A 27,518-nucleotide genomic window follows, 5' to 3' on the forward strand; every position below is an offset into this window, starting at 1 on the left:
CCAGTGCTAATCGCATCCCTACCCGTGTTAGTCTCAGAAGCTGCATTGGGTAAAAGAAAAGATGACATTTTTCAAAGTTTCCCCAAAAAAAAGAAGAAAAAAAAAGAAGTTTGTATCCAATGTTAGGGGGCCCCCTAGTGGCTGGGGCCCCCCCGCGGTGCGTCGCTTGCGGGCCCGTCCGCTACGCCACTGCATTCCACCCTCTCCACTCCCAAATACTGGAGGTGCTCTGTGATGATCCTGGCTCTGTGGGGGCGAGCGTTGTCATCATGGAGGATGGAGTTAGGTCCCAGATTCTGGAGATATGGGATCGCCACTGGCCCCAGAATATCATTCCTGTCAATTAGGTGCCATTCAGGTGCCATTCAGGTGCCAGTCACACACCTGTGACTGACATACACCTGCCAGCACTTGAAGCTCAAAACGAGAGTGAATACCAACAGAAGAATATTGCAGGGGATTTTGGCAAAAAAAATTGGGCCGCTACCCACACGTTTAGTGATGAGTGATGAGGTGACTGGTGTAAAAAGTGGTAGTGATTTACAGTGAGTAAGGATCGGTGTGAACTGTGAATTGCATTCTGGGAGAGGACAGGGAGCGCTGGGAAATGTCTAATAACAGACCGGAGAGAGAAGAAGAGAGAGAGAGACCATACTGCATCCAAACGTACACAATAAAATAGAGGATAAATGATGGTAACAATCTAACATTGTCAGTACAAATAGGAGGCAGGGTATTGTAGCGGAGTGCGTGACGATTGGGACGCATTGGGACGTGATAAAAGCGGTTGATGTTTGATCTGATGTCGTGGGGGTGGGGCCAGGGTTGTGGGAGGGGCCAGGGTTGTGGGTGGGGCCAGGGTTGTGGGCGGGGCCAGTGTGTGGGGGCGGGGCCAGTGTGTGGGAGGGGCCGGATGTGCTGACTAGGCGTGAGAACAGGCTACTCCTAGGAGAACCAGGAACATGAAAGCGGCGTGGTTGAAAGCTACAGATCAGGGTTACTCTCACTCTCAGCAATGACAGAGTATGAAACAAGAGAGATCAGGACGACTCCTCTTCTCACAGTCCAACACAATGCTTCTTCTAAATTGGAGCTTGTGAGAACGGAAAATTGCTGGTTTTGATGGTTATTGAACAAGCTTCCTCTAAACTCGCACACAAACATTGATGTTACTATAACACTACACTATACACACGGAGTTCTTTGTACAGTGTACACCCACATCCTCATCATAAACACACAGGCAGGAACTATCTACCCACAGATCTGTGTTCCGTGTAGATGAAAAGATGTGTGAGATGTGTGAGAACTAGAGAGAGACTCTCTCTGACACTGGGAGACCACAGAGGGGTTGAAGGCAGGGTGGCACAACATCTTCACAGCTCACGTGAACGAACACACTGTGTGTCACAGCCACACAATCAGCTGTCAGGGCGCCTGGACACTTAACACAGAGAACAGAGAACAGAGAAGGAGCTATTTACAGAGAGTGTTTGGGAACGGAACTACTCTGGATTATTGCAATTGCACCTCTGTGTCTATATGTGACATGGGTGTGTGTGACGTGGGTGTGTGACGTGGGGGTGTGTGTGTGTGTGTGTGTGTGTATGTGTGTGTGTGTGTGTGTGTGTGACCTTTGACTGTGTCTGTGTGTGTGTGTGTGTGTGTGTGTGTGTGTGTGTGTGACCTTTGCCTGTGTGTGTGTGTGTGTGTGTGTGTGTGTGTGGGTCTGTGACCTTCGCCTGTGTCTTGTGTGTGTGTGTGCATCCATGCTTGTGTGTGTGTGACCTTTGCCTGTGTGTGTGTGTGTGTGTGTGTGTGTGTGTGTGTGTGTGCATGCGTGTGTGCGTGTGTGCGTGTGACCTTTGCCTGTGTCTGTGTGTGCGTGCGCGCGTACCTGCATGCCTGCATGCGTGCGTGCGTGTGTGTGCATGCCTGTGTGCGTACGTGCATGCCTGCATGTGTGTGTGTGCGTGCGCGTGTACAATCGTATGTGTCAGAAAATGGCCAAAAGGCTTTTCATCCAGTCACTTGTGAGTAAAGAGACTGAACATCCAGAATAGCTGACTGATGAAGTGAGCGAGTCGCGACCTGCCTGGTGGTACCATCCACTCAGCACTCCGCCAAGCACGTCGTTAGCCAAAGCCCCCGTTATTGCAATCTTGCACCGCTATCATCATCAGGAACCCTGCAAGGCTTGGCAATTACCAGGGCAGGCGTGCAGCCTTGCAGCAAGGGCGCTGAGCTGAGACTGGAGAGAGAAACACAGAGGTGGTTACTATGGCGGTAGGCTAAGTGTCCTGTTGTCTACCGCTGCGCGTTAGCGTGTTATGTTAGCGTGCGCCGACCAAAACAAGGTGGGGAGTACTTGCTCCATCCAGACAAACAAGCAAGCTAAGAAAACAAACACACACACTCACACACACCACACAGCTGGTGTCCCATGAGTGTGAGATGCTGACTGGCAGATATCACACTCTCTGTGGTGGCGGTGTAGGTGGAGGGATTGCCCCACCGCCTCCCCACCCCCCCCCCCCACCTCTCCCCCTCCCCTCCCTGAGGCCCTGTGTTTTGCCTCTACACGCTGAAAGCACACAGGTAATATCAACCTGACGGCCGCAAGACAAGCATGCCTTCCCCCTAGTAATGCTATCCCCCTGTATGATGACTGTGGAATAACCATGCAGAACTATAACAACCTGCATAGACCGGGCTGGCGGGCAGAACAACACCCCCATGTGTGAGACAAGGTGAAGCGGATGTGCCACTCCTAGGAGAGAGAGAGAGGGGGGAGGGGGTGGGGGTGGGGGGGGGGTGGTGAATGTGTGCCACCCTCCTAGTTGGGTGATTAAAGTGTTGGGGGCAGGGGGGGGCGGGGTGGTTAAATGTGTGCCACCCTCCTAGAGGGTGATTAAAGTGTTGGGGGGGGGGGGGGGGGGGGGCGCTGACAGTGTGGCCAGGGCAGGGGGGCAGCTGAGAATGCAGACAGAGCAGCAGTCACCTAACGCGGTCACGCTAATCAGGCCTGGCTACCGCTAGCTACAAGCGCTACCGCTAAGCTACTGGACCGCTCATCTGATACTGACACCACCGCGCAGGCAACAGACAGGTGAACCAACACGCGTTGAGCTGCTGGGGGTTAGGGAGTCTTTTCATGCTAATCAGGTTGCTAGCTGCTGTTCGCTAATAATGCTGTAGCTAGGCTACTAGCTAGCCTAGCTCAAACATCATGTTGATCTTCTCGCCATAAAGCTTAAGCGTACAGTGGGCTTCCTGTATAGATTTAAATCATGCTTTTCCTTGGCTTCCAGAAAACGTCTTGTCTCCGCCCTTTTCCTTTCACAACTGGATTATGGTGACACAGTATATAGGTTTGCTTCTCTGTCCACTTTATCCAAGCTAGACCCCCTGTATCATTCGGTTCTAAGATACATCACCAATAGTGCCTTCAGGACCCATCACTGTACACTGTATAGTCTGGTTGGATGGCCATCTCTTTCTGTCAGAAGGCTCCAACACTGGTGCACTCTTGTGTTTAAAATCATCTCTGGCTTCTTACCGAATTATCTGCGCCTGAAGTTCATCCCTATACCGAGTGGCTCGGGTCTCAGGTCTCGTAGATGGCTACAATACAAGGTGCCACTTATCATGAACAATGTTGGAAGGGCAAGCTTGTCTTATTATGGCCCTTGGTCTTGGAATGACCTACAGACTACTTTTAAATTAGAGGCCCTTATTTCCATAAGTATCTTCAAGCGTAGATTAAAGGATGTGGTCACCGCTCGATGTACCTGCTTTGGTTAGACTTCTCAATGTTTTAATCACCTTGTAAATACCCCTACCATTGTTTGTCTATTGTATTGTTGCCACTGTCTTGTTATTTGAACTGTTTTTTAAGCTACTATTTTGACCCTGTCTTGGCCAGGTCTCTCTTGTAAAAGAGGTTTTAACCTCAATGTGACTTCCTGGTAAAATAAAGGTAAAAAAAAAAAAAAAAAAAAAAAGCCCCCACTCTCATTGATATGTACTGTAGATTTGGAGTGGATGGACGCAGGCGAACCAACACTAAACTACCTGATTGACACACTCTGTGGGGGGTGGAGAGAGACTGGGTTTGAGTACATTTAGATTGACATTTCTGGCATTTAGCAGACGCCTTATTTCAAAGCGACTTTCAATCTATACATTTGACTAAGCAAGTAAATCATCAATTCACCAGTCATAGCAGGAAGAGTAATCTAACTCAGGCCAGGGGCCATTGGCAGTCGTCGTGATAGAAGAAGAATAAAGAAAGCACTGTACTTCCTGTCGGTCTCTCCATCACACATAAGCCGGGTGTGTCTGTGATACTGTTCACACGCACAGGTGAACCAACCAACCGCTACACAGCAGCCATCATATCTAGTCAGGTAGGGTTTTTTTAATCAACTGATCTGAAACATGAATCATCAACTGATTAACTTAACATCTGGTGACTGTGGGGAACTTAACGTTTGATATACGCTTCCTGTTTTTTTTTATATAACGGCCCACGCCGTTGAATCATAAATCCATTAAACAACAACAAGGCAACCAGTCTGTTATACTGGGCCCAGTGGGCCCCATCAATGGGCTATTCTCTTCCCACTGTACCACAGCCCACAGTGCACGTACACACATACACACATATACGAGAGGGCGCTTTGTGTTGGTGGTGTGTTGTGTTATCAGCAGGAACTCTCTACTAAGGAGGGAGGAAATGTTACTGGTTCCCACCATAACTCAACAACAAACCGTAATCTGTAAAAGGGGGGTTTTGATGAATGGGTCACTAACAGTCGTACTACACAGTACGCTTTGCTTTGCTTTGCTTTGTGCCGAGTCGTAAACAAAAGAGTGCGGGCCGGGCCTTGTCTTTAACAATTACAACCACTCATATCAAGGAAGCTCTTTTACACAACCGACCGACGTGGTCCTCTGGATCTCCTATTTAGGAGCCGGTGATGTGGTATGGACATGACAGCCTTCAAGAAACAACACACACACTCAATCATGTTGGGTGGGTTTTTTTGTTTTCTTTTTTTTGGTTTTACGACCTCCTGCACTGTATGCAAATTGTGAGGCCATTACAGCACTACCAGCTGTAAGCCCCGCCCTCTAACGCCCCCTACATATCATCACCCGCCCCTAACCGACCCCCCCCCCCCCCTTTAACCATCATAGATACCGTTCCCCAGCCCCAACCCCCTCCCTCCCCCCCTCTATGACTGATGACGGGGGAGGTAGGGGGAGGTAAGGGGGACATACCCTAAAATAAATAATTGCAACAAATGTTTCCCGTGTGACACCTGGCATTGGCCCAGGAGACGTTTGCGCCAGGTCTTCGGTGCCGGGGGGGCGGGGGGGCAGGGGTGCCGGGGGCTCTTTCATAAACACTGCAGGAATGACAGTCGCCCCCCCCCCACCGAAGCCTCGGCTAAATATAGCTTGCATACAGAAAGGTGATCACACAGAGGGGGGGGTGGAGGGGTGCCTAGGGGAAGACAGATAAAATCCATTGCAGAGGCCCCCTGGATAAGAAGAGACTGCGTGTATGAATAACGTCACTATTTTCGTCTGTTACGAAACCCTAACCCTTATTATCGTAATCGGTCAGTTCAGGGTCGATTCAGTCAATTCAGGATGTGATATTCATTTAGAATTCAACAATGGGAAGAAAAAAACCGTTGGATGTAAAAAAAAAAAGTGTGTTATTTATAAATATTGATAATAAATCAACAATCATCGAACAACCATTGAATTGTTAATTTACATGTACTTTGATCATTATCACAACTGCACTGTTTCCCACAGCGCATGCTAACTCCCAGGCTAACTCCCTCCTCTCTGTCATTGAAACTGTGGGAACAGGATGCTTAGGGTGGAGTAGGGGTGGGTGGGGTAGGGGTGGGGGGGGGGTTGCAGGGTATGGTGGGGGTGGTAGGGGCAGGGTGGACTCCACTTTGTTGCAGTGCTGACAAAGATTCAGGGACACATCCAGTATTTATTGCATTAGCTTTGATGGCACTGTGGTCTTCACCTGCTGTTGGGCCAACCAGAGTGTGCTGATAATAAGAGGGATGAGTGTGTGTGTGTGTGTGTGTGTGTGTGTGTGTGCGCTAATGACAGTAAGAGGAGTGTGTGTGTGTGTGCGTGTGTGTGCGCTAATGACAGTAAGGGGAGTGAGTGTGTGTGTGTGTGTGTGTGTGTGTGCGCACTAATGACAGTAATAGGAGTGAGTGACTGTGTGTGTGTGTGTGTGTGTGTGTGTGTGTGTGGGAGGGTGTGTGTGGGGGGGGGGTGGTGTCTGTGTGCGTGTGTGTGTGTATGTGTGTGTGTGTGTGTATGTGTGTGTGTGTGTGTGTGTGTGAGTGTGGTAAATAGTAGTTTATTTAAGGGCTAGCTGAGGAGACTGGCTCCTTTGCCAAGGCTGGGAAAGTCTGTGTCTGGCTGGGGGGGGAGACACTCTGGCACTGATCCCTCTACCCCTCCCATAGACAGTCTGGAGCTGCCCCCCCCCCTCCCCCAACCAAACCTGCACCCCCCCAACACTGCCACACCCAAGGACCTTCCCAGAAATACTGCTTACTGATGTTCATTCAATTGACTCACGTTCACACACTAAGACATAAACACACATATCCACTTAAACCCCCCCTGCCACTCCAGTGTTGGGCCCAGGGCCAATTCCTCAACGCTAAACAACCTGAAGTGTCCAACAATTTGCGCAAACAAATCTTGATCAATTAGAGGAAATTGGTTTTTCAAGCTGTATGTAAATCGTCAGAGCCTGTGTGATGACTAGGGCCTAGAAACAACTGCTTACAAACCCCACTTTTTTCCCACACAAAGTTATGCTTTATTATGTGACTTGCTCCATTATTTTCAGGTGCTTGTACCCCAAAACAAACAACGTATACTGAGTTCTGATAAGTGTTAAAAGGCTGAGAATCGCAGCTTTCTAACCATGTCAGATTTCTGACCATGTCAGTGTCTCACCTGCCAGTCATTTGTGAAGAAGAGACAGTTTACAGTCAGGGTATTAGCCTACTGAATGCACATTTTTTTTTTTTTTTTTTTTTTACAGCCGGCCCGGCAGAAAGCTACCATCGAACGGCCCATAAATCGAAAGCTACCATTGAACGGCCCATAAATCAGGGGCAGCGGCCCATTGGTCGATTTTCTATACAGACACTGGGCTGGCCCAATCAACAGAGAGAAGGGGGGGGGGTCAGGGGTCACGCACGCACGCAGCACCAGACGTCCGTCTCAGTTTCGCGGTAGTTTTGGGCCGAGCCGGCAGGCAAAATAAATGTAGTTAGCCTGGATAGTTACTAGATAGATACTAAGAGAGATGGAGTGCAAAAGCACACTAAAACGGAAGGGAGGCTGGGAAAAACGTAGGGAGAAAAACTAAAAGAAACTCGAGGCAGATGCTGCCAAATGTGTAAACATTAGGGACATGTTTGCTGCACCCTCAAGTTTACCACAGCAGCAACAGCAACAGGTTGAAGAGGAGGCTGGCAGGGAGGAGCGGGAGCAGGGTACAGATACAGAGGATAGAGAGGATACAGAAGAAGCGGGGCCGAGTCAGCCTGTAACCGTTGACCCGGTAAGGAAAATATAGGTAGCTGTTAGGGGTGTAACGGATCGCCCCCCACGGTTCGGCACGCATGTGTACTGCGGATCAATTGCAAAATGTAACCAAGTAATAATATTACTTAATATTAGTTAATATCCCTTGTAAATCACAATGTAGAGTTGCCATGAAAAGATAGACGCGACAGTTGCGTGCTTTGTTTTACTCTAAAGCGCAATGATAGGTTGATAATGGAAAAAAAAATCTAGAACAACAAGGCTGCGTTCGGAAATTCGCTCTGGAATCTGATCACTGAGTACACTGGTCTACTTGCACTGGTACCATTGCTTACTGTCTGTATGTAGTCGTCTTTGTAGTGGTTTGGGGGAATACTACAGTTTGTCATATGACTGTACAGCACACAGTATATAAGACGAGTATATAAGGCAAGTATTTTTGTGCTGGTGGGTGTGGTCCGACCGATTGGGGTGGGCCTGTCTGGGCCAAAAATGCCAGGGCCTAATTGTTGTCCCAGTCCAGCCCTGCGTTGAACCCAGTGTGCTCTCCGGGGAATTTAGGAACGCAGGCAATATTGTATTCTACGCACCACGGCTCAAACGAAGACAGACACCTTTCTCTGACATTAATCAAATCGCATAGCTAGCTAGCTGGCTGTGTTCACACTTCAGTTAATGAGTTTGTAAGGTTGATTTGAGCTAACCCTAAGGCTACCAGCATATGTTCACCTCCTATAGGCTGAATTGGGAGAATTGTGTCTTTTTCCTTTTTTGCTCTATACTTGACACCAAATAAAAAGGTTTGGAGTTTTTGGGGACATGTTTTTGGACAAATTCATGAAGAATTAGAAGCTATATATCATTTTTACATCTGGGGTCTGGCCAGTGATAACTGTAATGTAACAGAGCCAGTTAGCTAGCCAGTGAGTTTACAGTTAGCTAGCCAGTGAGTTTACAGTTAGCTAGCCAGCGAGTTTACAGTTAGCTAGCCAGTGAGTTTACAGTTAGCTAGCCAGTGAGTTTACAGTTAGCTAGCCAGTGAGTTTACAGTTAGCTAGCCAGCGCATTTACATTTACAGTTAGCTACTGTAAGGAGCTAGCGAGCAACTCCATCTCAACTAAAGGCACGAAATCTATATTTACATTATGATTTCACTTTTAAAACGGGATGAAACTGATAAAACACATTGTTGTTCTAGTGAAATCTACACATATGTAAACAAGACTGCTGTCACGGAAGCCCTCCACTCTGCCCAAGCTTCCTCCCTCTCCTCTGTTCTCATTCTCCTTGACCTGTCTGCTGCCTTCGACACAGTCAATCACCAGATCCTTCTCTCCATCCTCTCAGACCTGGGCCTCTCTGGCACCGCACACTCCTGGTTTTCTTCCTACCTGGCGGGCCGCTCCTACCAGGTGACCTGGAGAGAATCGCTGTCTTCTCCACGAACCCTCTCCACTGGAGTACCCCAGGGTTCTGTCCTAGGGCCCCTACTTTTCTCTCTCTACACCAAGTCTCTTGGCTCGGTAATCTCTTCACATGGGCTCTCCTACCACAGCTACGCAGACGACACTCAACTCTTCCTGTCCTTCCCCCCGTCTGATGTACACGTGGCAACCCGTATCTCAGCATGTCTCGCTGACATTTCAACTTGGATGGCTGACCACCATCTCAAGCTCAATTTTAACAAGACCGAGCTCCTCTTCATCCCCGGGAAAGCCTGCCCTCTCCAAGACTTCTCTATCACAGTGGAGAACTCTACTGTAACCCCCTCCCTGACAGCCAAGAATCTTGGAGTGATCCTGGATAACCGACTATCCTGTGCGGAGAACATTGCAGCAACGGCTCGCTCCTGCAGATTCTTCCTCTACAACATCAGAAGGATACGACCATTCCTTACCAGAGAGCCCGCCTGGACTACTGCAATGTACTCCTGGCTGGGCTCCCCGCTTCAGCCATTAGACCTCTGCAGCTCATCCAGAATGCTGCTGCCCGGCTGGTATTCAACCTCCCCAAATACTCGCATGTCACCCCTCTCCTTCGCACCCTGCACTGGCTCCCGATAGCAGCTCGCATCAGATTCAAGACCCTGGTGCTTGCATACCAGGCAGCTAAAGGGACAGCCCCTGCCTACCTGAAGGAAATGGTAACCCCCCAAACCCCTGCCCGCTCACTCCGCTCCTCCACTTCGGCTGGCCGACTGGCCCCACCTCCTCTACACAGCAGTCGGGCTGCCCGATCACGTCTCTTCACAACACTGGCTCCCCGCTGGTGGAATGAGCTCCCCACGGCTGTCAGAACGGCAGAGTCACTACCCATCTTCCGTCGTAGACTGAAGACCCATCTCTTCAGGTTACATCTTAACTGCTCCTCCTGAGACATCTTCTGACCCTCACCACTACGTCGCCTAAAGACAACCGCTTTCCCCTCTACTGTGTCCCTAAGAACTTCTATTGCCCCCCTTGTACTGTTTCTCAGTTTCTCCAGTAAAAAAAAAAAAAGTTTAGAAGAAGGTGATAGGGAGAAGGCTTTTCCTTCTATCAGTGGCCCCGGGCCCGAGCTAGATTACTCTTCCTGCAACGAATGGTGGATTGCTGATTCACATGCTTAGTATTCAAATGTATTGATTGTAAGTCGCTTTGGAATAAGGCGTCTGCTAAATGCCAAAAATGTAAATGTAAATGAGTTGAGCGTTGAAGCCACTTCCATGACCACTAGAGGGAAAACTCCAAACCGTGACAGCCCTAGACATGACTACCAGTCCTCCCGCTGAACGTAAAATACACTATACATGCACTACGCTCTCCCTAGTGTTGAATTAAGATCCCATTCATCCTCTCGACCCAACCCAGCGTGTAAGGACAGAGCTCCAAAGGTACGGCGCAGCCAGAGACAGTCAGGCTGGCGTTCAGTACTTCAGAGGAAGGTTTATGACATCACAGAGCCCAGGAAACACACTACACAGTAATCCTCCTATCAGAACAGCCTGTCAAGTCGGAGTAGAGAGGGGGTGTATATATGGCTGGGGATGAACGCGATTGGACTGTAATTATCTTGAAAGAAGTGCAATTAAAGGTCAAGGCAAGAAGGGCACGATTTTCTTTTCTCTTCACACAGGAAGTTCCACACAGGTATGAAAAGGATGACTCTGGGGTGTGGCGGCACTGTAATTGATCATGAGACAGTAAGACAGAGAGGTAAATCGCCTACGCAAGTAAGTGGCTCCCTGTCGAAGCCAGCCTTACAAACACAGGGCCCCGAGGCTATGTGTAAAGATGCTTAGCCAAGTATTCACCCATCACCGCACACTGACTGTCTCTCCGGGGGAGGGAGGGAGGGAGGCTGGTGGAGGTGTAGGTGGAGGTCGGGTTTGGAGGAGAGAGGACGGGCTCTGTGGAACGCACAGAACGGTATTTGGAATGGGATCCAACACGTGTGTCTGATACCATTCCTCACCCTGTTCCGGGCATTACTCTGAGCCCGTCCCTCCGATTCCTACCTCCGCCAGCCTCCCTCCCCCTCATCTTGCCTGTATAAGGCCAGGGTCTTTCGCTGTTCGCCCAGACAAGCAGGCGGTAGGTACGTAGGTAGATAGGGCACATCCCTGCATGTTAGGGCGGCAGAAGAAAAAAAAAAGGAGCTTAGCATTGACAGTAATATGCCAGCGAGGGAACAAAGGGGGAATCACGCCTCCCCCTTCATGTATTAACGGTTGATAATCTTGTAGTTTAGTTTCTCTCATATGAAGAAGTGGCCAGCCCCCCCCACCGCCATGCAAGATCAGTGAAGGAGGAGGGTGAGATAAGATGATGTTTATTTGAAGCCTAAAAGCAAATTCTTTTGGCCTGGGCGAGGAGGAGCAGGGAGGAGGAGGCAAGGAGAGCTTGTGTTGGCAGAGACCAGACTTTGTGGTGGAGTCATCAGCGGTGATTGAATGCCATCGGGGTAATATGGAGAGAGTGAGAGCCACTCAGGTCTGCTGTCTGCAGATCCCAACACGATCGTGTAATAGTCCAGTAATGTGTCTGTATTTACTGATCAACAGTGATGAGACACTGGGCTTGGACCTGCCCGAACACCCACACATACACACACACGCACGCACCCATGCATGCACACACTAATACACACACACACACACACTCTCCTGGGGGCAGCTGCTGCTGTGGACCCTGTGCCTGACCACAGTTTTAAGGGACTGAACAAACAGTGAGTCAGTTGTCTGTGGAGGCCTCAGAGAGGACAAGGATGTGTGCATCAAAATAATGGTAAACAGACTGACTTACAGTATATAGACTGACTTACATAGACTAACTTATATAGACTGACTTATATAGACTGACTTATATAGACTGACCTATATAGACTGACCTATATAGACTGACTTATATAGACTAACTTATATAGACTGACTTATATAGACTGACTTATACAGACTGACTTATACAGACTGACTTATATAGACTGACTTATACAGTGCCTTATTCCAAAGTGCTTTACAACGGCCTCTCATTCACCCATTCACACACACATTCACACACAGATGGAGGCGAACTACCATGCAAGGCGCCGGCCCGCTCATTGGGAGCAATTTGGGGGTTCAGTGTCTTGCCCAAGGACACCTCGACATGTAGCCAGTTGGGGTTCAAACCGCCGATCTGCCGACCTTGCGATCATTAGACGCTGGCTCTACCTCCTAAGCCACAGCTTCTATCTCCTGAGCCACAGCCTCTGCCTCCTGCGCCACAGCCGCCCAAAGCCCAAAGCATCAAAACATACTGCAGACCCTTTATTGCACCAGTCACCACCCCCCAGCAGATACTGAGCATTTCAAACATAAAAGGTATGTTTTACGTCTGGTAATATACCGTATATATCTTCATTATCCAGCCGCAACGGAGACATTTGGACGCATCCTTTAACCTACATTTCTACGAAAAGCACGGCTGCTAGAAATCACACACCACCGCCCGCTCCATATGTCAGGAGCCTGTCTGGGTCTGAATCAGAACCATACGGGGGAGGGTGGGGGGTGGGGAGGGTTGGAGGGTGGTGGGGGGGTATCTGGGTCAGGGGCGCTGAGCAGAGGAGCTCCACTTGGCCCAGCCAGGGCTGCAGAACCTCAGGGAGTTGGGAGGGGTGGGGGGAGTGGAGCTGCTGGTTCTGGAGAAGGTCCATGGCCTTGGAAGGGGGGGGGGGGCTGAGGCATCGCATGTATAAGACCACGCTCAGGGAGACGGATGGGTAGAGGAAGGGAGGGAGGAAGACTGACAGAGAGAGGGAGGGAGGAAGAGGGAGGGAGGGAGGAAGACTGGTAGAGGGAAGGAGGAAGACTGATAGAGGGAGGGAGGGAGGGAGACTGATAGAGGGAGGGAGGAAGACTGGTAGAGGGAGGGAGGGAGGAAGACTGATAGAGGAAGGGAGGGAGGAAGAGGGAGAGAGGGAGACTGATAGAGGGATGGAGGGAGAGAGGAAGAGGGAGGGAGGAAGACTGATAGAGGGAGGGAGGAAGAGGGACGGATGGGAGACTGATAGAGGGAGGGAGGGAGGAAGACTGGTAGAGGGGGGAGGAGGGGAGGGGGAGAAAGAGAAGACTGGTAGAGGGAGGGAGGAGGGTAGGGGGAGGAAGAGAAGACTGGTAGTGGGAGGGAGGGAGGAAGACGAGGGAGGGAGGAAGACCAGGGGAAGACCTAAACAACACAGGAGTGACATGATGAAACAGCAGCAGACAGCGTTGTCTACAACTGCTGGAGTGTGAGGAGGAGGGGGAGGGGGGGGGGAGCTGGCCTGGTGCCCTCGGCTGTCATAGACCAGTGCTCATCATTCTCCTGTTCAACCTGCAAACCAGCTGGCTTTCACACTTTCCCCCCCGACACCCAATCTTTATATGGAGATATCTTTAGAGACCGCTCCTTTGAAGCGTGTCCAACAAACACTACTAGCCTTCTTCTTCTTCTTAGCGTTGTGACTGCCAATGGGCCCTGGTTCCTAGCATTGGATTTGTTTTTCTTACGATGGCCTATTACGATTGTAGAGATGGTTCACTTTACTTTAGTCAAATGTATTTGTTGTAACTAAGTCGCTTTTGGTTAAAGGCGCCTGCTAAGTGTCTAAAATGGGGGTCATCCCTATGTTCCCACAGCCCAATGGTCCTACATTTCTAATATTTAAAAAAATAAAAAAATTATTAGGCCCTATGTTCCCACAGCCCAGTGGTCCCACAACCCAATGGTCCCACATTTCTAATATTTCATAGGTGGGGTCAGTGGGGTCAGTGTTAGGGTTAAGGTTAGGATTAAAGTCAGTGTTAGGGCTAGGGTTAGGGTTAGGGCTAGGGTTAGGGTTAGGGTTAGTTAGAGATTACTTAGAAATGTGGGAACATTGGGCTGTGCGACCATAGACACGCTCCCCTAAAATGTAAACGTAAACTAGCCCAAGTCCCAGTAAAGAGGGTAAGGTTGCTAACTAGCTGGGGGTGCTAGCTGAGTAAGGTACCTAGCTATGGGGGGGTGCTAGCATGGTGCTATGAAGACCTGTCAGTCTACAGACCAGGGGGTGAGGTGGCCAGTAACCTGTCTGAAAGTGCCTGTGACCTCTACGTGCCCTTCCATGCCAGGGGTGAGTTCACAGGAGTCACTTAGCATGTTGTTTATTTTGTCTCAGCTTGCCTGTGTGTGAAGAGGAGGGTCCACCCTTTTCAAAGGGAAGTTCAGTCAGGCATCTCTCTCGGTCCATGCAGGAGTCTGTTGAGGGTTCGGGGGGGGGGGGGGGACGACAGGCCTAGAAGGAGAGGAGGTGTTTGGTTCAAAAGAGAGCTGAAAATGTCAGATGTCAGCAGAAAACGTTTCCCAAAAAATCCACCGTTCAAGTTCTTTGGTTTCACAGGGGTGGAAAAACACCAGAGAAACACCAGAAAAACACAGGTCCATTCTTGTTCTGGACATCAAAGCAGCGGGCTTTGAAAGGGAACAGCTTCCTTATATTGGTCGTGTTCATCTATCAGGTTTATCCATGTTTATACAAAGGTTAGACAGCTGCTGGGATCGTACTACCCATGTCACGGGCTGACGCGCCAGTCGTGCTGTAAATCAACTTGAGTGATTGAACGAAGTAATGCGATGAAAAGAAAAATGGAAATTACAGCATCCACCATATTACTCATATTTTGTGTCATTTCTGTGTTATGCTACTTTACACACTTCGTAATCAGGGCCGGCCCTAAGACTTTTGTGGCGCTAAGCAAGATTTTTTATGTGCCCCCCCCACATGCACATTTTGTCAAGGGGTTGGAGTTTTCGTTTGACAGGTGTTTAATCGACGGGGGGGGCTAGATGAACATGCTCACACTCAATAGACACACACTAAATAAATCAAATAACATACAGCGGCTATAGAAAGTCATGCACATGAAAACATAACTTTTCTTAAAAAAACCTTTTCTTCATCTCTAATGCGATGAAAAGAAAAGTGAAAAGGTGAGAACTTACAGCATAAACCATATCACTCATATTTTGCGTCATTTTTGTGTGACATTATGCTACTTTGGACAATTCCTAACGCACACTATTCCTAACACACCTATTTCTATAATATTAACACATGTCCTAGCCATGCCTACTCTTTACTCTATCGCATTCGTGTTTTAACACAAGTCATGGTGTGGGTTTGTTTCTTGTAATTCTGTGGTGATATTCTGTAAACGTAGGCAGATCGCAACATGTCTGATTAAAATACCAACCCAGCCGTGCTAAACACGTAGGGGGGGGTGTATTCTAGTGATTAACTCAGCAGAAATGTCTCCTGGTTCATCTCTTCTTAATCTAATTTAGACATTTTGGCCGCTGCTTGCCTGGGTGTGTGTGTGTGTGTGGTTTCAGGGGTATTTATTCAGCATACATCCAACGTCCACATGGATGCACCTCAGTAAAAAGTACCGATACGGCTCACACACACACACACACACACACACACACACACAGGCAGAGACAGACACACACACACACACACACACACACACACACACAGGCAGAGACAGATACACACACACACACACACACACAGGCAGAGACAGAGACACACACACACATGTGCACACACACACACACACAAACACACACACACAGAGAGACAGATATACACACACACGCATATGTGTGCGCGCACACACACACACACACACACATACACACACACACACACACACACACACACACACACACACACACACACACCTTCACTGTGGAGGGAGGGGGGGATCTGATCTGATCCGTTGATGAAAGAGAGGGAGACAGAGCAGAAGACAAAAGAGAAATGCCACAGGGAAACAGAGAGAGAGGGGGGAGGGGGGGGATGAGCGGTGGGCAGGTTTTGACACTGACAGGGTGTTTTGTGAGAGAGAGAGCCACACCACACGCCCGCCCCTCACGGTTGACGTGCTGTCCCATAATGCGAGGCGATGCAGGACTAACAGGACTTAATCAGCATTAGGCCTTATTGTTGCACCTCCGCAGGAACTGATGACACAGAGGCTCAGCTCAATCCGGTGATCGCACCACCGCCATCACACACACGGCCGCCCGGCTCACTGTGTCCTGGGCCAACCCCCCCCCCCTAACCCACCCCTACCCCCGGGCCCGCGCCACACGGGCCCACCCGGCGTGCTAATGGCATGACGTAAGGGGGAGAGAGAGGGAGGGATAGAGAGAGAGAGGGGTAAGGCTCGTCCTGTGTGGGGGGGATATATATATATATATATAGAGAGAGAGAGACAGTAGGGTAAGGCTCGTCCTGTCCCTGTGTGTGTGGGGGGGGGGGGGGAGAGAGAGAGGGGGGGATATAGAGAGAGAAAGAGGGGTAGAGAGAGAGAGAGAGAGAGAGAGAGAGAGAGGGGGGGGGGGTCCTGTCCCTGTGTGTGGGGGGGGGGGGAGAGAGAGAGAGAGAGAGGGAGAGGGAGAGGGATAGAGAGAGAGAGAGAGGGGTCACAAAGTCAACATGTTCGTGCCACCAGGCTGTCTGCACGCTGTCCACAGATCTGAGGCAGACAGAGGCTGGTCATGTCTGGGCTGGAGGGGTTTGGGGGCCATTCCACACCACCACGGTTCGTTTTTTTTTTTGGGGGGGGGGGTTTGGTCTTTTTTTTAAGTTACCTTTTCTGAGTGGGGCAATCCCACTCATATTTTACATTTTATTGAACAGATACAGTGAAGACAGACAGGAAAGTAAGGAGAAGAGGGAGAGAGGGCATGTCAGCAGGGCACGGGCCGGATTCTAACCCATGCCGACATGGGCATATGTGTGAACTGTAGACCGTGGTGCTAGACCACTGGACCACTCCAGGCCACACTTGTTCTTTTTCAAAAAATCTATCAAAGTAGTGAAAATATACCACTGCTCATCCGTGATCAGACCTAGCTTGCTGAGGTGCTGGAACTGAAGAGTATCGATAGAGTGCAAAATAACAGCATCCGCACATTCAAATCTGTGCAAAAAAACCTGTACTTTATTGCGCAAGCTTTCGGTCATAGAAAAGAAGGTCTATGACCGAAAGCTTGTAGCAATAAAGTACAGGGTTTTTTGCACAGATTTTGAGTGTGCGGATGCTGTTATTTTGCACTCTTTAAGGAAAAAAATCTAAAAACATTCAAATGCTGTGATGGTTGTACTTTTTTAGAAAGTGTTCCCGGAATTCGCCAAATTCTACAGAACACACAGACATAAATCCATAAATAATGATCTCTCCTCTCAGATTTTACAGACCAATCTATTTTACAGTTGCAGTTTACAGTCTCTGCTTTCTCCAGCAGGTGACTTTAAGGATCTCCCCAAGCCTGTCATTACCAGAGCAGTAAAGGTTCACGTAAAACTATCCAGTCCATGTGTACTGATGAATAGTTGGAGGTAGATGTAGAGACATTGTGAGTTGCAGCGTTCCTCCATTGGTTCAGGCTTGTCAGTGATTATATAGCCCCGGGGTTAAAACGCATGTAAGGGAGGCAAGGCTGAATAAAAAAAACACTTAGATTATGATTACACAAAGAAGGGGTTGGGAGATTAATCTGCTGCCTACTGTACAAGAAACCCAGTAGGGTTTCCCTTGTTTGCTTGTGTTAAATCCTATTTGTGTGTGTGTGTCTCTCTCTACTTTTAACAAGAATGTGAACAAGCTGTTCTGTCAGAGGCAGAGAAAGGCAGTAGAACTGTCTATGGCAACAAGACCCAACGCTATCTGCTGCACAGAGAGACTATATATACACTGTGTTAGCTAGACCTAGTGAGGCCCTGCTTCATCAAGCAGCTGTAGTGGTGTTGTTAAGACAGATGTTCCTGCTGTATAATGGGAGGGGGGGGGCACCGATATCCCCCTGACAACAGACGATGAAGCTGTAAGGAAGTTGAGAGGATGTGGGGTTTGTCTTGTTTCAAGAAAAGAATGTCTTGGCTGGTTTTAACCATTCTTTGTTCCTGACGAGAATGCTGCATACTCACGGGAAATATGCGTCAACAGATCAGATCAGATATTCCGATTAACGGCCCTACCCTCTTGTGACTGTACTAAATCAGTGATTTTTCTCTCTCTTTCTTCCTTCTTCTCCCTCAGCATGACAAGCCTGGAGTTGAGAGAGAGAGGCTGTAAGTGCTCATTGTTTTGAGTCCCGAAGACTTTGATGTTTCTGAAGGGGTCGAGCCAAGGAGGCTCCCTCTTTTTTTGCATTAGAGGGGGGGCGGGGAGGAGAGAGAATATTCTAGAATATTCTGAGTCAGGAACATCTGGGATCGCGCTAAGTACGGCTCACTTGGCAGGTGGCTGTATTGGCATTGACACCCTCCTTAACAACGCCTTTCATCTGGGTCTGAACATGTGGATTCAGCTCCAAACCCACCCTGGGCCTTCTCCTCCCTCCTTCACGGGAGGAGAGCCTGAGGAGGGGAGGCCAGGGGAGGGGAGGGAAGGTGTGGCAGCTTCCACCAGCAGTCTCACACAGTCCAGAGTCTCCCCCACTGTCCTCTGGAGCACCACATACAGTAGTTTTTTTCTTTCTTTCTCTCTCTCTCTTTCTCTCTCTCCTTTTGCATACTTTAACCCTCCCTGGTGTGCCCTGCGTTCCTGTCTCCTCTCTGTATACGCTCGCCTCCACTTGCCCTCCACTTTTCTCAGGCAGAAAAATCTCGTAACTCATTGAAGAAAATAGCTTCTTCGGTTATTGGTTATAAGGTGATAAGGAGTTTAAGGCGTGTGTGTGTGGGGGCGGGGGGGGGGGGTTGTTGAGATTGACAGCAGGTCTCGGGGGGGGGGATGAGGGGGTGGGTGGGGGGGGGACTTGCTCCAACAGGAGAGGAGAGCTCTGTTTCAGCATAGCCCTTTCCCTGCACGCAACACTTAACGCCCGCTGCCAACGATCTGGGCAAAAATAGGTGTGTAGTAGTAGAGTATAGAGTACACACACACTACGAGGAGAGGAGGGTAAAGTCATTAAGCTCTAAAGTCCAGGGCCCGCGGTCGGCCGGAGTATCTGGGTCATTGTGTTTAAAAGCAGACCACCACCACCACTACTACGGCAGCAGGTCAGCAGGTCAGGGAATATCTTGGCGCTGGTCCGGTGTTGCTGGGATGGGATGCCCCTGGACCGCCTGGCACCACGGGGGGATACCCCTCACACTCACACCCCCTCCCCCCTGACCCCCCCCCGCCCCTCAATCATTCTATTACTGACTTCACTGCTCCACTGACCCAGTGTGTTTATTTATTTACCTGGTGGTGTGGGACTACTTTACTACTTCACTACTTGACTACTAGGTGCGGCTGTGGCGCAGGAGATAGAGCCGGCGTCTAATGATCGCAAGGTTGGCAGATCGGCAGTTCAAGCCCCGACTGGCCACGTGTCAAAGTGTCCTTGGGCAAGACACTGAATGAACCCCAAATTGCTCCCATTGAGCCGGCCGGCCGGTGCCTTCCATGGTAGCTTGCCGCCATTGGTGTGTGAATGTGTGTGTGAATGAGAGGCCGTTGTAAAGCGCTTTGGAATAAGGTGATATATAAGTCAGTCTATATAAGTCAGTCTATATACTTTACCACTGACTCGTCTTGTTGGTCCATCCTGCTGAGGAGAGACTGAGGAATGAGGAAAGGGACGTTTATTTTTTTGCCTGACGGTTGGTTGCATCTTGCATCCTGTATTAGATTATCCAGTAGAGTGAGTCTGTTAGTCTGTTACCGGGGTTAAACTTTGAACAGGCCAGGGCATACAAGATGATCCATCCACATCTCTCTCTGAGCTTAAAGCTCCGCGATAATAATTGAACCGACTGACTTCAAAAAACGAAGGACAATAGAGGTCGGCCGACGACTTATTTCGGAGCGATATGATACGGTGCTATGATAAGTGTCCCCACTTGAAACTTTAAATCACTGACTTGTCACACGCGGGACAGGACATGGGACCGCGACCGTGGACTGACTGACGGCAGACAGTTCAATCTACCCACCGGCATTCGCTCCGCTCCTCGCCAGCGTTCTAATAAAAGCAGAAACAGTGTGATACCGTGCTAACCCTAACCTGCCGCGGATAGATACCCTTGACTGTAGCACGTAACCCGCGGGAATCTGGTGTTGGCTTACACAGGGGCATACTGTCTGCTGTAGGAACAACACATACTATACAGTGACATGCCATTGGGTCTGTCTGTCTGCCCCCCCCCCCCCTCTCTCTCTCTCTCCTGTATTGTACCAGTGATCCTGTACTGTCCACACGACTTATCTGATATCTGACCCTGGATTCCTGACACATTTCCCGTTCTTCTCCGACAACTCGAACGATCGCAGGGCACGAAATCGAACCATTACACATTCTCCTCTACACAGCTGCCTAATTGCTATCGTGATGGAGCGCACGCTAATGTTAATCATTACCTACCTATTAACAGCAGATGAATGCAAGAAAGGGACCGTACCTGATTGGTTGAGCTTTGAATCGGCTTAAAAGCAGAAGGAGAAGCAGCAAATGACAGAGACGAATCATGTAAATGACAAAGATGTCAATCCTTAGCCTACTTATAAATACGACAAAAACAAATACATTGGTATAAAATACTTTAATAAATAGTTGGATTGTTCTAAGAACAAACAAAAATTCCACTAACAAACCAAAGACTTTGCCAACTGCTCTTTTGTACAAAATAATTACAATGTTCTGCACATTCAGCCCTCTCCTTTGGGGCTAGTGGGGTTCGTTCGCTGACTAGATATGGGTAATGATTTGGATTTCCTTTAATTTGCATCATCATCAACAAAATTGAAACCATAATTCTTGTCGTCCGAGAATAATAATATCAAACTGTTTTTTTTTATTAAAGAACAACAAAAAAATCCTGTTCACTACTACCCAGTCTGAGGTAACTCTCAAATGGGTCGTCATCGTCATCCTCTGTTTTAGTGCAGAAACAGAATCTATACAAACACTGGACAACAACCACAACAACAGCAACATCAACAATAAAACTTGTTCCCTTCATTAGACCAGTATTAAAAGCAGAGACCGTATGCATCGCTATAGGACTGGGTGAACGCCTGCTAACTCTGGAGAAACAGTTATCCATACGGACTCCCTCCCTCCGGGTCAACCTTTTGATTTCATTGGACAACCACAAAGAGGAAGAGCGATGAGAGATCGTTTAAACTTTAAAACCATGAGGATGACAGCTCCTCTGTCAGACGCAGTGTTACCTAACCCAACCTTGGTACACCTCTGTGTTCTAATAGGACATTCTAGTGTTCACATACAGTAGCACAGTGAATGGGAGATGGGAGGTGTGCCGGCATTCGCTAAGGAAACCCAGAGATATTACCTGAAGCAGCGGACGAGGACAAGTCTAGAACTAACAGCTCTGCATACTCACAATTTTAAGTGTTGGAAACAAAAAATCATAACGCAAAAACAAACAACCACCTATAATCTGTTTATGCCAATGCTCTGGTGATTAAGTGGGACCCTGGATATCGTCCATAACATCTGTATAAAACCTGCCTTGTGTCAACGGACACAAATAAACGGAATGACATCATAAAAAACAAAAAACAAAAACAATCTTATTCTTTAGAATAACTATAATAATAATAAAAGGGTCACTTAAGTTACTAAATTCAAATATACACAGCCATTTTTCATATTTACATATGTACATTGTTCAAAGAAAAACACCTTCGTTGGTGGTGAGAAGAGCTGTGGTAGTAGGACATCTTTTCCCTTTTGTATAAATTGTAAGTCTGTGGATAAACCGTTTCTAAACCATTTATAAACTCTTCCAATGAGAAAAGAATGTGTGGTGAGGGGCTGAAGGCACTTTCTACCAAAGCAAAATACTGAAGTTATCGCATCAGCTTGCAGGAAGTGGTGTAAAACAACATGTTAAAGGGAGATAATATACACAAGATCATTAGAGGCGTTTACACGTCATAGAGGGAAGAAAGATGTTTATGGATGTAAACAAAACGCTTATGTCAGGTGTCGTGGTATAGTGTTAATGTTAGCTTTTCCTAAAAGGTCTTATATAAATATCCTTGTACATCATTTTTACATATACAAATTTTACTTTTATACTAAAGAAAGTACAGAGATAGCCCAGTGTGTGGGTTAAGGCAGATTGTGGACTAGACACGGCGCAGCAGTAACAACAGCTGCCATCGACAACCTCCCGCTGTGCAGTAGTCCTCTGAGGGCAGTGCTCAGGCCACAAAGTCACGTGATACAGGCCACAAAGTCACATGATACAGGCCACAAAGTCACGTGATCCAGGATCTTCTCAATGACAACACTGTGGAGAAAGAAGGCCTCTCCTCTTCAGAAGAATGTTCATCAACACGTTTGTAATGTAAACAAAACCAAAAGTTAAAATTAAAAAGGAAAAGAAGGTTCTTCTTTCTGTCCTTTCTTCTTAATTTCCAACAGAGTGATGTTTTTGGGGGGGATTTAAAACGTTTTTTTAACTGAAATCCAGATGTGTGTTTTTAGTCAATGAGATGTTTGTGCCCTCCTATGCGTTTGCGGCCTCCGAGTTGCAGAGAAAGAAAAAAAGGGAATAAAAGTCAAATAATTAAAAAATAAAAATAAAAAGCTTCTGGTATAATATCTTCACTTTTGGTGCTTTTTGTTTTTGAAATCAGTTGGAGACAATTCCTCGGTTTGAAAGGTCCCAGGTCCAGGCCTTGTTCTAAGCCCAGCTCTAGGCCCAGTCTAAGCCCAGCTCCAAGCCCAGTCTAAACCCAGCTCTAAGCCCAGCTCCAGGCCCAGTCGAAACTCAGCTCTAGGTCCAGTTCTAAGCCCAGCTCCAGGCCCAATCTAAGCCCAGTTCTAAGCCCAGCTCCAGGCCCAGTCCTAAGCACAGCTCTAAGCCCAGTTCTAAGCCCAGCTCTAAGCCCAGTTCTAAGCCCAGCTCTAAGCCCAGTTCTAAGCCCAGCTCCAGGCCCAGTCTAAGCCCAGTCTAAGCCCAGCTCTAGGCCCAGTTCCAAGCCTAACTCCAGGCCCAGTCTAGGCCTAACTCCAGGCCTAACTCCAGGCCCAGTCTAAGCCCAGCTCCAGGCCTAACTCCAGGCCTCTTTCTCATACATAATGGTCTTTGACGTCGTCACAGACGTTGGCAGCGTTGAGGTTTTTACAGCGGTTGTCCTTTGGGCTGTAGACCGTCCGGTGAGGGGCCTTAACCTGGGGGGCGCTCCGGCTCGTACAGATCACCCCCCCCACCCCGCCCTTGCCCCCCCCCACCACCCCCCCGCGGTCCAGCTGCACCACCAGTGCTTTTTGGGAGGAGCACTTTTGTTTGGGAGGGCACTTCTCCACCTCCATGCCTCCTCCTCCTCCTCTTCCTCTTCCTCCCTCCTCCTCTTCTCCTCCTTCCTCCTCCTCCTCCTCTCCCTCAGCCCCGTCACCATTCCTGTCTGCGGGGTCTCCCATGAGTTTCTTGCATTCGTACGAATGAACGTCTTTGTCCCGGTTGTCTTTGCTGTGTTGCGTCATCGCCGTGCGCCCCCCCCCGCCGCCCCCCCTCAGAGGCTCCAGCTGGTTGTTCACGGTGCCGTCCACCTCCCCCGCCGCGGAGCGGGCTCTTTCCCGCTCTTTCTTCCTCTTCCTCGTCCACCACACGCACACCACGATGCAGAAGATCCACAGCACCCCGAACACCACGCACAGCACCGGGACCAGGTAGACTGAGGGAGGGTGGGGGGGGGGGAAACGTATTAAAACACTAGGCAGAACCAGAACCAGAAGCACTGAGATGTTTCTGGAGTTTTATCCTGGAAAGCCTGTTAACACTAGAACACCACATCACCAACTGTCAAATCTTATCTCAAATTTGAAAGTGACAGTTAGATCTAAGTGACAGTTAACACTGAGTGACCCAATGGAGCTTTTTCCTCAAACAACATTTGACGTATACACCATCGTCATCTATTTAATTTCCACACAGTTGCCAACAGTTGCTCAGTACTGCGTTGTTAGACCATGCAGCATGCGACGGTTAGCTGCGGTTTGACCCCCTCGACTCACCCACGGGCTGCGGCATGACCTGGGTCTCCACCTTCACCTCCACCACCGCCAGCATCACCGTGCTGTTGTGGCGCTTGGACAGGGCGTTGGTGATGGCGCTGGCTGCAGCCTGGATCTGACCGCTGTCCCCGTCCCGCTCCCCCCGCGGGTCAGGCTCATAGGACTGGAGGAGAGGAGGGAGAGAGAGGGAGAGGGAGGGAGAGGGAGAGACAAAAATATGAGTTAAAATCACATTGGTCATTGATTGATCCAGAATCTAGAAGGATCCCTGAGGTAAAGTTAAGGAGGGAGAGAGAGAGAGGCAGAGGTAGACAGAGAGGTAGATAGAGAGACAGAGAGGTAGATAGAGAGACAGAGAGAGAGAGAGAGAGAGAGAGGGAGAGGTAGAGAGAGGTAGAGAGGGAGAGAGGATGGGGAGAGAGGATGGGGAGGTAAGGAGGACAAGAGACGAGATGGTGAGTTCACAGGAGAGACTAGGAGAAAGAGATTCACTCCCAACCTCTCTCATAACCCCCCCCCCCCCCCCTCCCAACCCCCCCAGGGAGAACACAAAGGGTGTAGTTAATTGGTTAATAAGTGGATCAGAGGGAGTCCGGGGGGACCAGCGGGGAGCTAGCTCTGTGCTGCGCTCTTCAATTAGGAGGAACAATGGAGAGCAGGCCAGCTGTGGCTCCCCGGCCAGCCAGGAACACTCCCTCTCTCTTCTTCTCTCTGGGAAATATCAGCCTCTCATTCACACAGGCCAAGCCCAACACAAGCCCCTCACCCTCCTCTCACACACACACACACACACACATCACCATCTCTGGGCTTCTGCACAATGGACTAAGCACTTACTGAGCTACCTCTCTCTCTCTCTCTCTCTTTGTCTCTCCCTGTCTCTCTGTCTCTCCCTGTCTCTCTCTCTCTCTGTGTCTCTCTCGCTCTCTCTCTGTCTCTCTCTCTCTGTGTGTCTCTCTCCCTGTCTCTCTGTCTCTCCCTGTCTCTCTGTGTCTCTCTCGCTCTCTCTCTGTCTCTCTCTCTCTCTCTCTCTGTGTCTCTCTCTCCCTGTCTCTCTTGCTCTCTCTCTCTGTCGCTGTGTCTCTCTCTCTCTGTATCTCTCTCTCTCTCTGTCTCTGTGTGTCTCTCTCTCTGTGTCTCTCTCTCTCTGTCTCTCTCTCCCTCCCTCCCTCCCTCCCTCCCTCCCTCCCTAGAACCTCTGTATTAGATCTTAACAGTACACAAGGACTACCCTGCCTGCCTGCCGCCAAAGCCAAAAACCACAAGTTACAAGAGACTCAGAGATAATACAATCTCGTACGGCGAGTACCAAACGAATAACAACAACAACAACAACAGTAACTAACATTCGGAAAATAAAGTAAGCCCCCGCAGTGGGAGGACGTCAGACGCCGCCACCACTCCTTTTCCTGTCCGTCCTCCAAACAGGACTACAACATCACAAGAAGCGCGCCCTAATCCCCCTCCATTAAGAGCTTAGAGCCCTGCAGTGCCTGATTTCCCCCCGCATCTCTGACTCTGACTCTGACGGAGAGAGAGAGAGAGAGGGAGAGAGGAAAGTCTGGGTGGCCGAGGCAGACGCACTCCAGAGGGAGGAGAAGGGGAGAGAGAGAATGGTGTGTGTGGGGGGGGGGGGGGAGGGAGGGAAGGAAGGAGGGGGAGAGAGAGGGAGGGAGGGAGGGAGAGAGAGGGAGGGAGGAGAGGAGGGAGGGAGGAGAGGAGGGAGAGAGGGAGGGAGGGAGAGGTGGAGGGATGTGAGGAGCCAGAGAGGAGGAGGAGGAGGAGAGACACAGAACAGTAAGGTGTGCTCCTCCTAAAGTGAAGCTAAAATGTGAAGCTAAAACAGATGTTCTAGAAGAAGAAGAATGAAGGCGTTGCGCAAAACACTAACCCTTTTTTTACGAAGAGGGGAAGAGAGGGAGAGAGAGAGAGAGAAGGAGAAGGCTCCGGTTTTACAAGTCTACTCTGGAACACATTTACAGCACAGTGACGAATTAATGCATGATTTAATAAAGAGAGAGAGAGACAGACAGAACAGAGAGGGGCGAGGTCCTCTGGGCTTAACGGAGGGAGGGAGAGAGAGGGAAGGAGGGAGGGAGAGAGGGAGAGGGAGGGGGGGAGGGAGGGAGGGAGAGAGAGGCTCAGGGAGAGAGGGAGGGAGGGAGGGGGAGAGGGGGGAGGGAGAGAGAGGGAGAGCTGTGGCGACAATGGGAGGTGAGGAGGATCGATAGCAGATGGCAGCCGATCCGGATCGAGGTGGTGTGTGTGCGTGTGTGTGTGGGGGGGTCTTCTGAGGGGGGGACGACAGGTACAAGGCTCTCACCATGGCAACCTCCACGGCGTCCCTGTTGGTGTAGGAGAGGTCGCAGAGGATGAGGAGGGGCCGCTCCTTGGCCAGGGTCTGGGTGACCGGCAGGTACCTCAGCTCTGAACAGATGTTCTCCACGTTGGTGCCCTGCAGATCACACACACACACACACACACACACACACAGAGAGAGAGAGAGGGAGAGGGGGAGGGAGGGAGAGGGGGAGGGAGGGAGGGGGGGAGGGAGGGAGGGGGGGAGGGAGGGAGGGAGAGGGAGAGGGAGAGGGAGAAGGAGAGGGAGGGGGAGAGAGAGAGAGAGACACACACACACACACACACACACACAGATTAGCATTTAGCATTGTTGGCTGAGGGGATTGCCAGTACAGCCATTTCTAATAAGACCTTTCTCGTAAGGAGGAGTTTACAAAACAAAAACATTCCAAACGAGATCTTCATATCATCGAATTATCGAATGACAGTCATGACAGTAAATGTACTACAATTATGTAGACTGACTTATATAGATATATATATACTTATATAGCGCCATATTCCAACGCGCTTTACTACGGCCTCTCATTCACCCATTCACACACCAACGGCAACAAAGCTACAATGCAAGGTGCCGGCCCGCTCAACCCCTGCAATTTCTGGGTGGTTCAGTGTCTTGCCCAACCCAAGGACACCTCTACACATGGCCAGCCGGGGATTGAACCTTCGAACCTCCGAACCGCCGACCTTAGTTGCGATCATTACAGGGGTTCTCCTCACCTGTGGAACCTTGTCCCTGTTGAAGATGAGTGTGATGCGCGCGCAGCTGTTGTCCAGGTAACCGCTGTTGGGCTCACACTGGGTGTGGAGGGGCGGGGGGGGGTCCGGGGTGGCGCAGACCCCCCAGCGGTGGCAGGGGGGGGAGAAGCAGGTGAGGTAGTGGTGCTCCACGCACTCGTGGCCCCCGGGACAGGAGGGGGGGCTGTCTGGAGGGGGGGGGGGCTTCTGGAGCAGGCAGGGCCGCCGGCCACAACGCACCTGGGGAGGGAGGGGGGGCACACGCACAG

The 27,518-nt window shown here is 49.7% G+C and overlaps 1 protein-coding gene across 1 annotated transcript in view; it reads right to left on the bottom strand.

Annotated features, from left to right (window-relative positions):
• Positions 1 to 23,205: 23,205 nt before the first annotated feature.
• Positions 23,206 to 27,518, bottom strand: part of LOC308171069 (protein jagged-2-like) — a gene marked incomplete at both ends in the record, with an annotated part of 42,975 nt that continues 38,662 nt past the window's right edge. The window contains 4 exon segments of the mRNA XM_080545941.1: positions 23,206 to 23,810; positions 24,151 to 24,313; positions 26,474 to 26,605; positions 27,232 to 27,489. Coding sequence (XP_080402067.1) covers positions 23,206 to 23,810; positions 24,151 to 24,313; positions 26,474 to 26,605; positions 27,232 to 27,489 — 1,158 coding nt within the window.

Source organism: Nansenia antarctica (genome assembly GCF_963989245.1).
Source record: "Nansenia antarctica genome assembly, chromosome: 1".
Lineage (NCBI taxonomy): Eukaryota > Metazoa > Chordata > Actinopteri > Argentiniformes > Microstomatidae > Nansenia > Nansenia antarctica.